Source organism: Colobus angolensis, unplaced genomic scaffold, assembly GCF_000951035.1.
Source record: "Colobus angolensis palliatus isolate OR3802 unplaced genomic scaffold, Cang.pa_1.0 Scaffold215, whole genome shotgun sequence".
NCBI classification, from domain to species: Eukaryota; Metazoa; Chordata; class Mammalia; order Primates; family Cercopithecidae; genus Colobus; species Colobus angolensis.
Genome location: NW_012115322.1, coordinates 1544293 through 1560759, shown reverse-complemented (window position 1 = coordinate 1560759; position 16467 = coordinate 1544293). Strand labels below are relative to the sequence as shown.

The window sequence follows — 16467 nt, the reverse complement described above, 5'->3', positions numbered from 1 at the left end:
ACTTAAACTCTCAAACTATAGTTACGTATTTACCATGATGATAAGGGACTTTGATGGTCTGTGAATTATCAGTTGCTTTCTGCACTACCTCCTGTGGATAGACCTGACTGATAGCACTTAGAAAAAGACTGATAGACGCCAAATCAGTCATTTATTAACCCTATAATATTGTTGTCCCCATCATTTGGTAAACTCTAAGAGAGCTTAGTTTTACATTCACAAAGTATATTTGATAAGTCTTAAAAATGATTTAAGTTGAAACCTAACAGAAGTACTTGTTCATTACTCAGTTACCTGCAAATAATGGAAATAATGGTGCAGTCAGTTTTATTTGATTGTGTAATGCTTTATACTAGCGGTCCCAAACTCCTGGGAGGCATTAGATTCTCACAGGAGCGTGAACCCTATTGTGAACTGCACATGCAAGATCTAGATTGTGCGCTCATGAGAATCTAATACCTGATGATCTGAGGTGGAACAGTTTCATCCTGAAACCATCTCCTCCAACACCTCTGTGGAAATTGTCTTCCACGAAACTGGTCCTTATTGCCAAAAAGGTTAGGGGACCACTGCTTTATACAGTGTTTGAAGCAGGCACACTTACAGTTACTATTTCTGGTTCTTTATGACTCTTGAGGGGGGCAGAATCTATGTTTGATTCACAATAAAACTTTTCATGAATCATTGAGGGTTAACTGTTATCACTTGCCAATGGAAATTGGATATTGAAACATTTTTTAAGAAATGCACTTTTACCTGAAATAAAACTGTGAAAACTAAACTCTGGTACTTGTTTTTGTTGGCTACATTTTAGTTTTTTGTTTTGTTTTAGTGAGATCTGAAATGAGTATGAATAGCTTAATTCTAATACCACAAAGTGTACATTATATTTCTCCACAAACACGAACCGTTGCTTTTCCTTTTCCCCTTTATGGCCTGCTTTTTAACCACAGAGATTTTCTGATTTATGCATAGTTTTATGGGTTCCACTGGTTTCTAAATCCAGAGGTGGTGGTTTTTTTTCGTTGTTGTTAATGAGTTCAGTTTTTCATTGAACTTGTTACAAGAGAAGTTTCGTCAAATAAGGGCTGAGTAGATGCAGGCAAGCTTGGAGAGAGGGAGTCCACATGGTGTGGGTGAGAGCAGAGGTGACGCTGCCAGGCTAGTCACCAGATGAAGTAAATGCCTCACCCCAACGTGACCTTAGCTTCCTCTGCAGAACCAAGCAACTTGGTGCAGCCGAAGAAAAGTTCCATAGTTTTCAGGAAAAAAAAACCCACCACAACAATTAGGTAAACAGTGATGTTGAAAGATTCTGTGTTAGTTTCCTAGGGCTGCTGTAACAGTACCACACACCTAATAAGTTAACAGAAATGTATCGTCTCAGTTTTTGAATAGTAGAGGTCTGAGATAGGTATCAGCACGGTTTGTTCTAAGGACCATGTGGAAGTATCTGTCCCATACCTCTCCCCAGCTAGCTTTCTGGGTGGTTTGCTGGCCATTTTAGGCAGGTAGAGGTATTTCCCCAATCTCCCATCTTCATATGACTTTCTCCCTGTGTGCCTGTGTAGTCCAAATTTCCCTTTTATCAGGATAGCAAGGCTGTTGGATTAGGGCCTCATCTGAACTAACAGCATCTGCAAGGATCCTATTTCCAAGGTCACATTCTGAGGCCTTTGGGGTTAGGACTTACCATGAATTTGGGGGTGGGAGGGTGGTACACAATACAGTTCATGCATTTGAGTGAGATTTGGTTGAGATGTAACCCGTAGACCTAATTTCTCCCTTTTATAGTTTCTTGAAGATGGCTCTTTGCAGCCTACGTGGTAGTGGAGATATATTCAAAGGACTTCCCTAGTATCGTTGGACCAACAAGCACAAGCAGATGGCAGGAAGATTAGAACATTGGATATTGATTGCCAGTTTTTAAGGTGTGTTAATTTTCTTGTGATTAATGTTTTAAGAGTCCTTTGTAAGATACACACTGAAAGGTGACTAATCTGTAATAAGATTAACTATAAGGAAGTTATAAGGTAATGGGAGGAGTGCATTGGTTGGGTGGAGAGGAAACAAGGTTAACCGTGAGTTGATAATTTTTGAGGCTAGTTGGTAGATTCTCTACTTATATATATAGGCATCCCTCAATATCCATGGCGTATTGGTTTCATGACCACCCCCACCTTATGAATGTTAAAAAAAATCTCTAGTATTAAATGACCTAATATTTGCATATAACCTATGCACAGCCTCCCATATACTTTAAATCAGGGTTCCCCAACCCATGGGCTGTGGAATGGTACCGGTCCATGGCCTGTTAGGAAACAGACTGTACAGCAGGAGGTTGAGTGGCCGGTGAGCACACATTATCACCTGAGCTCTGCCTCCTGTCAGCTCAGTGGCCACATTAAGTTCTTCATGAACTGTACATGTGAGGGATCTAGGTTTGTGCTCCTTATGAGAATCTCTAACACCTGAGGTGGAACAGTTTCATTCTCCACCCTTCCCCGTTGTGTGGAAAAATTGTTTTCCACGAAACTGGTCCTTAGTGCCAAAAAGGCTGGGGACCTGTACTTTTTTTTTTTTTTTTTTTTTTGAGGCGGAGTCTCCCTCTGTCGCCCGGACTGGAGTGCAGTGGCCAGATCTCAGCTTACTGCAAGCTCCACCTCCCGGGTTTACGCCATTCTCCTGCCTCAGCCTCCAGAGTAGCTGGGACTACAGGCGCCTGCCACCTTGCCCGGCTAGTTTTTGTATTTTTAGTAGAGACAGGGTTTCACCGTGTTAGCCAGGATGGTCTCGATCTCCTGACCTCGTGATCCGCCCGTCTTGGCCTCCCAAAGTGCTGGGATTACAGGCTTGAGCCACCGCGCCCGGCCGGGACCTGTACTTTAAATCATCTCTTGATTATATAATACCTAATATTATGTAAGTGTATGTAAATATGTTATACTGTATTCTTTAAGGACTAATCACAAGAGTCCAGCTGTTCAGTACAGATGTGACCATCTTTTTTCTGAATATTTTTGATGCATGGTTGAATCCGTGGATGTGGAACCTGAGGATCTTGGAAAGTCAGGTGCATGTTGAACATTTTCCAGGCTTTAAAGAAAAATCTATAAGAGGCAAAAGTTCTGTTTTTGCAATAGCAACTGCAAAGTGTGCCTTGGCAAACCGATAAAGTAAATAGGAAATTTAAAACCAAACCAGCCAGGCCAGGTCCAGTGGCTCAGGCCTGTAATCCCAGCACTTTGGGAGGGTGAGGTGGGTGGATCCTCTGAAGTCAGGAGTTCAAGACCAGTCTGGTCAATATGGCAAACCCTGTCTCTACTAAAAATACAAATAACCTGGAGTGGTGGTGCACACCTGCTAGTCAGCTACTTAGGAGGCTGAGACACGAGAATCGCTTGAACCCTGGAGGGAGAGGCTGCAGTGAGCAGAGATTGGGCCACTACACTCCAGCCTGGGCAACAGAGCGAGACTCTGTCTCCAAACAAAAAAGCGGCTCATTGTAATGGAGATAGCATATACTTTAGTATTCTAAAAGTTTGGGAGTTGGAAATCACAATAGAATTGTTACCTAACTTGCATTTTTATCCAGTTTAAGGCAAGATGGAAGACTTGGGAGCAGGAGAGTAGCAATCTCTGGCACCATTTGGATGGTTAGGCATAATCTGCCTTTTCTTGGGTCTGTAAATTCCCTAAGGGCACCAACTGTCTCTCGTTCTTCACTCGAGCTTCAGCATCTAACCTAGAGCCTGGCATACAGGTGTATGTTGGTCATTCGCAAGTGCATTTGCTCCCTGTGAGTCTCAGACACATTAAGAAGCTTGAGACAGCATTGCTGCACCTGTAAAGTTACAGGGACTTATCTGCCTTCTAGGAAGAACAGTCTTAAACATTAAGCCATTATGGTTGCTTCATCCCTTTGCCTTTGCCACATGCTGCCATCCTACTGGATGCAGATGGGAAGCCCTGAAGTTTAGGATTGGAGTCCACAGGTGTTCTTAAAACTGTAAGAGTAAGAGAAGCTTGTTGAATGCAAGTATAGATCGAATTTTGAGAATGTCTACTCTTCCGCATAACATTTTTAAAATTTAGATAATTTTTTAGTAATTTTATGTAGAATTTGCTTCATTGAATTTTTATAGATATTAAAACCATTAAAAATAATGCTCATTCCATCCAGAGTGTTGCAGAATTAGAGGTTTTATTAGCTGCTAGTTTGTATTGATTGTAAGTTTATAATTTCAGAACTGAATAATAAGCATTGTCAATCAGTAAGCAAGGAAAAAGTGAACATCTCTGCTATTTTTCCTTTAATGTGTTTGGCATATTCAAAATCCCTGTTTTAGAAAAGAAATAATGTTAAAACATGTTTATAATGGAGAAAGACTCTAGGCACAGAAATAATATTGCAGAAGCTTTTAAAATGTCTATTCTGCAACTTATTTTAAAACCCAAAGGTGAAAGGATGGTACTACCATAAATCACATTGACACAGAAAAACCATAGGCAGCTTGAGAACTTAGGTAACAGTGGAGAGTCTAGCAGGATCTGTAGGTCCTGCAGACAAGTGTGATGCTTTGAAATGCCTAAATAGCTTCAACGTAGTTGGCTGGGAGCATTCCGGTCCTGCCAGTCCTCTGCACAGTGCCATACATCCAACCTTCATCAATAGCTTGAACATTTATGATGGCATCTCCATCCTTGAAAGACACCTCATCTGCATCAGCAGCCATATAGTCATACATGGCACGGAAGATTTTCTATTCGTGGGGATGGAAAAAGGGGAAATATTATATGTTGGATTTGCAACAGTTAGCACACATCTATTTGTAAGATCTCTCAGGACTGACTTCACAAACTTAAGTTGAACAAAAGAGAATGTGCAACCATCAACAAAGTAAAAGGAACCCACAAAATAGGAAATACTTGCAAATCATATATCTGATAGACAACATCCAGAACATATGAAGAACTCCTACAACTCGATGCCTTCCCCCACCAAAAGAGGCAAAGGATATGAATAGACATTTCTCCAAAAAAGATAGACAAATAGCCAAAAAGTACACAAAAGGATGCTCAAAATTAGTCATCTAGAAAATGCAAATTATTAAAACCACAATGAGATATCCCTTCACACATGCCAGAATGGTGATAATAAAAAAGACAGGCAGTAACAGATGTTTGTAAGAGGGGATGTGGAGAAATTAGGTCCTTCATAAACCACTGTGGGAGTGGAAAAAGAGTGCAGCCACCTTGGAAAAGAATTTGGCAGTTACCACATGTTAAATACAGCATTACCCTATGGCCCAGCAGATTCCACTCCTAGATGTATACCCAAGAAGAATGAAGACATAGGTCTGCACAATAATTTGTACATCCATGTCCACAGCAGCATTACTCTTAATAGTCAAAAAGTGGAAACAACTTAAATGCCCACTAACTGATGAATGCATAAGCAAGATGTGGTATATCCATACAGATCTATTATTGGGTAGTAACAAGAATAAAGTACTAATACATGATACAACATGGATGAACTTCAAAAGTAAAGGAAGCCATGCACCAAAGTCAGTATATGTATGGTTTTATTTATATGAAATGTCTTGGGTAGCCAAATAATATAGTGACAGGAAATGGATACCTGGGATTGGATGGAGCAGAAAGGGATAAGTTGGGGATGGAGAATGAATGCCACTGGGCACCAGCATTTGTTTGTTTGTTTTTAATTCACCAGAAGAGTTTTGAATATGCAGTTTTTTTTATGGTGATGAAAACATTCTAAAATTAGATTATGGTGATGGTTGAAAAAAACTAAAAAAAAAAAAAATCATTGAATTGTACACTTTAAAGTATGAACTTCATACTAAGTTATGTATCCATAAAATTGTGTGTGCGCGAACGTGTGTGTGTATGTACTGACAGAAAAGAGAATATGCTGCTACTTTTATTTATGGCCTTTTTCTACCTTTTGAAGAGGTCAATCTTGTATTTTAGAGAAGAATTTGAAAACCCATAGCACTATTGCATGTCATCTTTCACTCTGGGAATTTGGGAGCATACCAGTGTAAAAGTTTCTCAAAGCTATCCTCCACAGTGTTAAAATTGTAATAATTTGGAGGTATATAATAATTGATAATATCAAAAGTTTCTTCCTAGGAGCAGCCACTGGTTAGTAGTTTTGGATATAACCTATATGGGTTTTTGTGCATTCTGAAATACACATGCATATATTCAAATTCACAAATAGATTTCCTTTCCCCTTTGCATAAGTGGAACATTACTATAAATAATACTGTGATTTGTTCTTTCCATTTAATATAGCTTGGAAGTCTTTCCATATAAATATATCTGTCTTACCCTTTTTGACTGCTGCAGAGAATTTCACATTTTAGTAATATCATGAATTATTCAGCCATTTTCATTTTTCTGGACATTTAGTTGTTACCATTTTTTCTTACGCTATAATGAGCATCTTAGCATTTATCTTTGGGCAAATTATTTCTGAAGAAAAAGCTTTTAAAGGTGAAAGTTTTAGGTCAAATGGTATATGTGTTTAAACTTACATGTATGTATATATATATATATATATATATATATAAATAATTTTACAAATAGAGATGGGGTTTTGCCTTGTTGCTTAGGCTGGTCTTAAACTCCTGGACTCAAGTAGTCCTCCCACCCCAGCCTCCTAAAGTGCTGGGATTACAGGTGCGAGCCACCATTCCTGACCTAATTTTTAAAGTTTGCTATTAAAATGTTTGAATATGATACAATATGATCATATTTGATTCAATTCGATACTTTGTATTATATACTTTATTACTTTTTATATTCCTGGTTACTAGCACTTTTATTTTTATATTCCTGGTTGCTAGTCATGGTGAACATCTTTTTTTGTTGGCCATTTTTATTTATTTTGCCATAAATTATCTATTCTTAGTCTTCCAAATCCTATTTTGAGGGTGAGGGGAATTATTAGTGAATTTTAGAGTGCTTTATTCTTTTTCAATGTTAATATTTTTGTTATGTATTCTGTAAATGTTTTCTCCCAGTCTGACATGTTTGTATTTGTTATGGAAACATTTAAAATTTTATGATCAAATTGGCCAGGCTTTTATACTTCTAGACTTTGGAATTTGCCTAGGAAGGCTTTCCCCATTATATTTTAAAATTATTGTGGCTGGGCTGAGTGGCTGATGGCTGTAATCCCAGCATTTTGGGAGGCCAAAGCAGGCAGAGGGCTTGAGCCCAGGAGTTCGAGACCAGTCTGGGCAACATAATGAGCCTCTACCAAAAAAAAAAAAAATTGGCCTGGCATAGCATACATGCCTATCATCCTAGCTATTCTGGAGGCTGAGACTGGGGGATTGCTTAAGTCCATGAAGTCGAGACTGCAGTGAGCTGTGATCGTGCCACTGCACTCGAGCCTGGGTGATAGAGTGAGACCCTGTCTCTAAAAAAAAAAAAAATTCTCCACTATTTTTTTACTTCTACAATTTTGTATTTTACATCTAAATCTTTGGTACAGCTACAGTTTATGCTTTGAGATGAGTATCTAATTTTATTATTTTACTAAATAGATAACTGGTTACCTCAGATCATGTAATTAAATAACTTACCCCTTTCTGGCTGATTTCTAATTCTTTTAGGGTCTGTTTCTGGACTTCATCTATTTTTATATCTATTGCCATGCTAAATCCATATTTAATTTTAATAGCTTTATAGTATGTTTTGCTCTTTTTTAGTTGAGTCCTTAAGTATTATCATTTTCAAATTTTACTTGATTATTCTTGCATCTCTTTCAAATTTTAGGATTAGCACAGTTTTTTTAAATGCTATTGGGATTTATATTGGAAATGAATGCATTGGTTTATTTCAGGGAAAATTAGAACTTTACAATATTCTCTTCCTTAAATAGAATAGGTCTAACACTTATCTAGACCTTGTATATCATTTAGTAAAGACAGTTGTCTTCATACAAAGATTGTTCATATCAGTCCTAAAGTGTTATGCTCCCAAAGCTGGCAATATAGGCATGATTCACTATGCCCAAGCTATAAATGATTCCAAGCAGCAAATGTTTAAGATAGTAGGTGAGACCAATGAGCCAAAACTGATGCTTTTGCTCTAGGTTTGGGTTTTTTTTAAAAAAAAATCATTGAATAATGCTTTTCATTAATTTGAGTTTGATAATGAAAGTTTTTTGATATTATTAATATGAAACATGTAATAAAAGAGCATTATATAAAATAGAAGGTTGGGTTAAAAAAAAAAGACCATAATACCTAATACTTACACTCATGTTTGCACATATCAAAAATTAAGAATAATTTACTTAAGTGAGTTATTATTCACTTACTCCAGCAGTAGATGGATGAGATGGGATGGAAGATACCGTTGTCTGTTGGGTACCAACTGAAGATGATCGTTGTTGTGGGAGCTCTGTGGTTTTTGCATGTTTGTAAGCTGAAAAGAAGGGGGGAAATTCTTTATAAGAAGAAAAATGGCTACGTATCCTTTAAACTGTGTTTAGCAGCTGAGTGATGTCTTTTCCCCCCAACTTAGAATGATTTTCGAAAAGAGAAATCAGGGAAAATGAAATATCTACCTTCATGCAACCCTCCACAATTCTAGTCTTGTCTCATTAAAAGAAAGGATCAAAATTTCTTAAATTTATTTTTTTACTCAAAGCATCTCTTATAGTAACCACCAATGAGCTGGTTGGGTGGACTGCCAGAGTCAGCGCCATGCACTTGTACCTGTTGAGACTGCAAAGACACCCCCGTCGCTGTAAGTTGAAAGGTGGTGGTCTGGCGCTTCTGAATGCTCAGACTTCTCCTCACCCCCACTGATGCTCAGTGCACTGGCAGATCGTGACTGCTCCCGGCTGCGGCGCTGAGCTTGGACTGGGAGAGATGTAGCAAAAATTTCTGTGTTAGTAATGCCTAACAGTTACTGAATCTCAGTTATTGTTATCTTTGCCAAGCATGGTTTTAAGTAGTTTCCCGTGGGTCAGGCCCTCACAGTTATTCTGATGTAGGTTTGTCTTTCTTATTTTTACAGATGAGAGCTTAAGTAAATGACCAAAGGTCATGGAACAGTTAAGTCATATAGCCAGGTTTCAAATCCAAGAGTCTATCTGTAACATCTCCCCTCTGCCCTGCCAATTTTCCTGGCTCACCAAAATGAATCGAAAGTAATATTCACATTCAGACTCCATCTTTAACTTCTCCAGAAAGTCTTCCCTAACTGCAAATCAATTTAGTCTTTCTCTGTGTTCCTAAAATACCATGGGCAGACCTTTAAAATTGCACGTGTCAGAATGCAACCACGGATTTACTTCTGTCTTCATCAGAAAACTGGAGTACAAATCCCTTGAGGACTGTCTCTACATAATATTCTACTTTTTAAATTTTTTTTTTTTTTGGAAATGGGGTCTCTGTTGCTCAGGCTGAAGGGCAGTGGTACAATCACAGCTCACTGCAGCTTCAACCTCCTAGGCTCAAGCTATCTTCCCACCTCAGCCCCCTGAACAGCTGGTACTACAGGTGTACACCACCACTCGCGGCTAATTTTTTTTTTTTTATTGTTTGTAGAGAAGGGGGTCTCATTCTGTTTTCCAGGCTACTATTCTACTTTTTAACATGAATAGAAGACATAAAGTTGTGCAGCCTGCTTTGTGTAATGAATAATCTTCCTTGATGCAATAGAGCTCAGGAAATTCCTAAAGGTCAAATCCTTTCTCTTCCCTTTGCCTGTGTATTTTCATTATGTCTCCAATAGAAAGATTTACTACTGTCTTTTCTTTGGAAAAAAATTAGAAATGATAATAATGGGCCTGAAGGAAACATGCACTGAGGCGGTGAAACAAAATTTTTTCTAACTTGAACTTGTCTAGAAAATAAGTTTTGCTCACTAGTTAACAAGGTATTTTTATGCCAAATGGGCAGCTCAGAAAACGGAAAACCCTGGAAGGAAGGAACTTCAGAGCCCAAATAAAAGTCATTGACTCTAGCATACTAAATGGTGATGTTTATGTTGTAAGCCTTTTTCAGCGTAACACACCATTAATCATGTGTAAGCTTCGGGACTGGATGTTGTCTTCTGCTGGGTCATAGTCAAAAACCGAACCAGGATTAGTACGCCAGACACGTAAACCTGAAAGGGAAACCAATGATCAGAACAAGTGTTTTTGGACTTTTCCAATAACTTGAAAACCAAGGCATGAATTTTAACCACCACCAGGGGATTGAATCACACTTATTCCAGCTTAGATTCTGGGTCATGTCTTCTCCTCAGAGGAGAACAAAGATAAGGTAGAAGAGATACCAGCTTTGTAAACTGAGATAATAGGAGCTTTCTTGCACCCCTAAAAAAACCAGATTGAAGTCCTTTATATTTTGACTTGATGTAGATAATGTCACTTTAGTTCTTCTACCTGCTCACTTAAAGTGGGTAGAGGCGGGTAACTTAAAGTTAATCCGCTCCCCCAACCCAGGCTCAGTTACCTGTAATAGTCTCCTGATCTTGGTCATTCCGTTTTTGTTCCATTTCTACCACTTTCCTCTGAATACCTCGGTAGCTAATGTCACTGAAGTCCTGCATGTTCTTCTTTACTCGTTCAGTGATAGGATCTGTCACCACTGGTGTGAAGCAACCCTTGTGTTTCTCAAAGTCTTCATGGTATTTCACCTGAAATGTCATGAATTTGCTTTATGAAAATATGATGGTGTGACCATATCCCTTTTTACACATTCTGACAGGCAGCCAGCCAATCCTAAAGAATTCCTGACTTACCGTTGAGATGTGCCGTTGGGTCTCCCTCACCCGTCTCATCTCGGGGGTATCCAATACATAGGCAGCTTTGCCTTGTATTTGTTTCCGGAAGCTATCAGAATAAAGAACCTGATCGAGGAGAGACCATGAATGAGTGGTGCTGTCCTAAATCTGAAACCTCAAAGCTTTTCCAGCAGATAGAGATGGAAGGAGCTGGTGAGGGACGCTTGGGTCAACTGAAGGGGCACAGTGAGACACATGACCAGTTTTGGAACAGGCTAATCTGGGGACCGGGAGTGCCCGCAGCAGAAGAGAAAGGACTTGTTTTGACTTTGAAAATGAAACTCATTTTCAAAGAAGGGGCACAGTATAATTTTGAAAAGAAAGTGACCTCTTGAAATTTGCTAGGAATTACAGCATCAACATATTCGATGGTATTTGACTCTAAATCTGATATTGAAGGGAATTTGAAAGAACTGTCCTTTAAAGCAAGTGATTATTTTCCTTAGGTTATGTCCAGACTTCATAAACCAGTATGCTAATATGAAATCAAAGTCCTCCAGACACTAAAACCCAAAAATATATCCAAAGAAGGCATTCATTTCAGAGTATTACCCATGTCATAAAGTATCTTAAAACTATAGGAGAGCAGAAGATTGAGGATGTTAGGAAGTAAATTTGTTATAGTTGGTTATGTAGAACTACCTCAAGTAAAGTATAAGGGGGAAGGAAAACATTGGCAATTATCATGTTTAGTATGATGGTTTGGAATGTAAAAGCACAGTTAATGTCAATTTTAGTGTAAATTTTCAGTTGAATAAGTGCAAATTTTTATGGTGTTAAAAACGTTACTTTCCAAGATGTTGCATTTTTCTCTCCTTTAACATTTTAGTGTGTTTTTCAGTTGAATGAGAAATGCATGTTTTTATGATGTTAAAATGTTATTTTCCAAGTTGTTGCACTATTTCTTTTTAGTCCTAGAAAATACCGAGCTAATGTTTTCTTGGTTGCGCTTAGCTCTCTCCATCTCTGGAGTAACAGGTGTCGGAGTTGCTTTTCTCATGTTCTCTTTGTACAATACCTAGGGAAGCCAAAAGAGCATCCAGACATCAGACAGCAGAAAACCAGGTCTGAAAATCATTTAGCTGGTGTTATGGCTCAGTTATATCACACTGAAGGTAAAGCCATTAAAATGTTATGGTAGGAAGCAAAAGTTAAGTAAAATCACTGTGACCTCGTGGGGTTGGTTTGTTGTTTAAGTGGACAAGGAAGAATTTTTAAAGATACACAAAAGTTTTGGAAAAACCGTAAGATAAATTAGTGGTATAACCATGTTTGCCAGGGCTGTTAAAATTTTAAGGATTTATTTGTCCTTTCTAAAATACCGAGCTAAAGTTTTCTTGATTGCGTTTCACTCTTTCCAGCTCAGGAGTAAAAGGTGTGGGGGTTGCTTTCCCCAAGTTCTCTTTGTATAACACCTGTGAGATACAAAGTTGTGCCCGAAAGTCACCACGAAGTAATAATCACTATTAATTATATTGCAAGTTGGGGGGAAACGCTATGCTTAATCTATTACTATTAGTGAGAACACCTCTCAAGAAGAAAGCTTAAAAATAGTTAATGGCTACAGTAAATGTAGTGTGATATTTAGAGCAGATGCAAATGTAACTGGCATTTTGTTTTTAACCTGGGACAGGGTTAGGAGCAGGCCAAACTGCAGGAGTTATTTTGCAAAATTAAAAGCACTTTTATTTCTCAAGACAATACCGAGCTAATGTTTTCTTGATTGCGTTTGACTCTCTGCATCTCAGGAGTGACAGGGGTTGGGGTGGCTTTCCCCACATTTTCTTTGTACAAAACCTATGTGAGTCCAATGGATCCAAAAAGCCAGAAAGAAAAAGAGTTACAGTTACCAAAAAAGGAAATGGTACAGATAACTTTTGATTATCTTTAGGGCCCCAAACTATTTGGGCAATTAGGTTAGATGGAAAGCAGTATGTTTCCCAAGGAAGTTAAGTGTAGTTACAGTAAGACACAACGTTTCTAGGATAGGCCCCTGCCCTGAAACCCTTGAAGACTACAAGAGAGACCTGTGGTGTTCCTCAAAAGGATGCGAAACCACCATCATTTAACCACTAGTCTCTGAATGTCAAGCCCCTGAGAGATGATCTAAACAGGAGTTACAGGCATGAACTTCAATCACACTGAGAAGGTTGAGGCTGCTCCTAATGTCGGCTGTTTTGTTTTTATTTTAGACAGAGTCTCGCTCTGTCACCCAGGCTGGAGTGCAGTGGCACGATGTCTGCTCACTGCAACCTCCGCTTCCCGGGTTCAAACAAATTCTCCTGCCTCCGCCTCCTGAGTAGCTGGGATTACAGACGTATACCACCATGCCCGGCTAATGTTTGTATTTTTTAGTAGAGACGGGGTTTCACCATGTTGGTCATACTGGTCTTGAACTCCTGACCTTGTGATCCTCTCACCACGGGCTCCCAAAGTACTGGGATTACAGGCGTGAGCCACCGCACCCGGCCCACAGCAGCTTTTTTACTGAACTGTTTTGCAGCACTTAAACTCTCATAGACATATCAGTAAAACTGCAGGCCCTCAGACAAAGCAAAGGGTGTCCCCTACCCCCTTTTTCTTTGCTATCCTCTATACTCTGCCTCTTACTGTAGTTTCATACAACATCAAGCTTATTAAGGAATAAGGTTTTTGGCTCTTATATCACTGTCATAGTAAATCAATAGAAAATGAGAAACATATAACACATAGTGATAAATCCTCAACCTCGGTATCTCCCCCTCAGTGTCATTCTTGGAAACATGGGAGATTTAGGAAATGACATTCAAGAGGAAGAATTCTGTTGAAATAGTGGTTCTCAAAGTGGGGTCCTTGGACAGCAAGGTCAGTATTGAGAACTTGTTAAAAATGCAAATTCTCTGGCCCCCTCTATAACAGACCTACAGAATGAGAAACTAGAGCAGGACCCAGCAATCTGGCTTCACAAACCCTCCAGGTTATTCTGATGTGTGCTAATGTTTTAGAAGCACTGCACTCAAGTACTGGAGAAACCTACAGACAGTGGAAATGTGGAGACCACAGGTTATTTGCTACTGAAAGCTGTAGTCCCCAGGCAAACCTCAATCCCTGGATAATTTACAACCATATATGTCATAGAGCACAAGCTTACAGGAAATGGTTTACTAAAGTTTGCAGTTAAAGACTACAGTAAAACTGAAGAACAACAAAAGAAAATTGGTAAAACAAAAAGCCATTCTGGTGACACTTTCATTTTTAAGTAAATTGATAATTGTCAAAACTACTATTGGATCATAATTTGTATCATTATTCATAAAGGAGGGGATCAGGGATTGTTTTTCCCAAGGTCTCTTTGTTCAAATCTGACAGGGTAAATTAGAACCTGATGTCATTGACACAAAAATACAACAAAATCATATTCAAGAAAGAGCCCCGTTGGACCTACTCTACCACCCCACACATACCCATCCTACATTTCAAGCATATCTAAAACAAAGAGACCTTGGGGATAGTGGATAGAGAGTAAGTTTGGAGAGAGAGAAGCAAAAGGATATTTTATTGGAAAATCTGTTACTTCTTGATATTAGAACTTTATGGATTAAAGCAACCTTGTTATGGGGTTACGCTAGAAGTAGCCCAAAGGAAAAAAGGATAAATTTGCTAAAGAAATTCACAAAATTTAAGTTGTCTTTAAAAGGCAGGATTAATATGTATTATTTTAAATCATGAAAGTAGTTTCTAAAATCAGTAAGTAGTTTTTTTTCTTTTCTTGCCAAAGTACCGAGCTAATATTTTCTTGATTGTGTTTGACTCTCTCCATCTCAGGAGTGACAGGTAAAGGGGTTCCCTTGCCCATGTTTTCTTTGTATAACACCTGTGCAATGAGAAAGCATCCAGAAAAACAACCATGAGTAACATTTCATTTGTTGAGAGGTTTTAAGGGTAAGGTCAACTTCCTTGTTAAGAAAAAACACAGTGTCCAAGGAACCAGAAGTTATATGCTAACAAAATGCCACCGACTACTTTAGTGGAAGCCATTATTGGGACGGGGAATCTGCACCCTCTACAGAAGCAGGGACCTCAGCTGCTGGGGAAAGGCTGTCCGAGTTATCCATGTTATTGTTTTTTTCATTTTTGTGAGCGCGGTGCCTCCCAAACAATCACATGAGGATTTGAGACTGTTAGAACTCAGTGTTGTTATCCGCACAAACGGAAAAACTCGTTATTTTTAAAAAATGATTGAAAATATCAGATGAAATAAAAAGTTGAAATTAACTGTATTATAGAAATGGGAATGGTGTTAGGCTAGAAGTAGCCCAAAGGAAAAAAGGATAAATTCACTGAAGAAATTCACAAAATTTAAGTTGTCTTTAAAAAGTAGGGTTAATATGTATTATTTTAAACCATGAAAGTTTTCAAAATCATTAAATAAGTAGTTTTTTTCTTTTCTTGCCAAAGTACCGAGCTAATATTTTCTTGATTGTGTTTGACTCTCTCCATCTCGGGAGTGACAGGTAAAGGGGTTCCCTTGCCCATGTTTTCTTTGTATAACACCTGTGCAATGAGAAAGCATCCAGAAAAACAACCATGGGTAACATTTCATTTCTTGGGACGTTTTAAGGGTGAGGAAAAAAGAGTCATCCAAGGAACCAGAGGTTATATGCTGACAAAATGCTACCGACTACTTTAGTGGAAGCCGTTGTTGAGGTGGGGAATCTGCATCCTCTAGAGAAGCAGGGACCTCAGCTGCTGGGAAAAGGCTGTCAGAGTTATCCATGTTAATTTTTTTTTTCGTTTTTGTGAGTATGGTGCCTCCTAAACAATCACATGAGGATTTGAGACCGTTAGAACTCGGTGTTGTTATCCACACAAACGGAAACATTCATTATTTTTAAAACATGTTTGTAAATATCAGATGAAGTAAAAAATTGACATTAACTGTATTATAGAAATGGGAAAGTATATCCTTTTGTAATATAAGATATATTAGAAGCAAAGGAAGGGAAATTGGGTTTAAAACAAAAATAAACATAAAGATCAGTTTAATTCTGAAGTTAAGTGGCATTTTTTCCCTCTTTCTTTCCAAAATACCGAGCTAAGGTTTTCTTGATTGTGTTTGACTCTCTGCATCTCAGGAGTGATGGGGATTGGAATTCCTGTCCCCAGGTTTTCTTTGTATAGCACCTGTATGATGAGAAAGCATCCAGAACAAAAAGAGCAATCAGTCCGTTTCTCCCTGCTTTGGAGCAGTTAGGAGTGGGAAGGGAGGGAGGAAGAGAGTGAGTTAGAGGAAGATAAATACCAGAAGATTTTAGACTCAAACTGTTTGAGCCTAAATACATCTTCAAAAGCAAAGGAATGCAGGTAAAAGCAGCAAAAACTAAGAAATATGAAAAGAAAGTTTGTTATTTTCATTGTTTGAACTAATCTCTGCAGCACTGAGCAACCATGAAAGAGAGCAATTAGTCTTTCCCAGCTTGTTACAAAGGAGGAAAAAAAATAGAAACAAGCAAAAGACGGAAATAAAACCAAGGAAGTTATATTTGATTTGAAAATGCTATTAATAAGTCACATAAGGATATTTGGGTTTTACAAACATTGTATATATGGAGACACATCCACACAACTCTTCTTTTGTTCACTTTC

The 16467-nt window shown here is 38.4% G+C and overlaps 1 protein-coding gene and 1 long non-coding RNA gene across 2 annotated transcripts in view; one reads left to right on the top strand and one right to left on the bottom strand.

The window, feature by feature from the left end:
* Window positions 1-4187: 4187 nt before the first annotated feature.
* The window catches only part of NEB (nebulin), a 226170-nt gene continuing 213890 nt past the window's right edge, over window positions 4188-16467 (bottom strand). Inside the window, exons 140-149 of the mRNA XM_011943053.1 lie at window positions 15283-15375; window positions 12547-12639; window positions 12165-12257; window positions 11768-11860; window positions 10801-10908; window positions 10512-10695; window positions 10069-10161; window positions 8763-8909; window positions 8363-8469; window positions 4188-4763 (exon numbers count right to left, since the gene is read on the bottom strand). Of these exons, the coding sequence (XP_011798443.1) occupies window positions 4590-4763; window positions 8363-8469; window positions 8763-8909; window positions 10069-10161; window positions 10512-10695; window positions 10801-10908; window positions 11768-11860; window positions 12165-12257; window positions 12547-12639; window positions 15283-15375 (1185 nt within the window). The 3' untranslated portion in view covers window positions 4188-4589. The remainder of the gene's footprint in view (window positions 4764-8362; window positions 8470-8762; window positions 8910-10068; window positions 10162-10511; window positions 10696-10800; window positions 10909-11767; window positions 11861-12164; window positions 12258-12546; window positions 12640-15282; window positions 15376-16467) is intronic.
* LOC105512571 lies at window positions 5104-15867 on the top strand. Its single transcript, XR_001001873.1, has 3 exons — window positions 5104-5570; window positions 13589-13686; window positions 15443-15867. It is a non-coding gene; the product is annotated as an uncharacterized LOC105512571 (long non-coding RNA).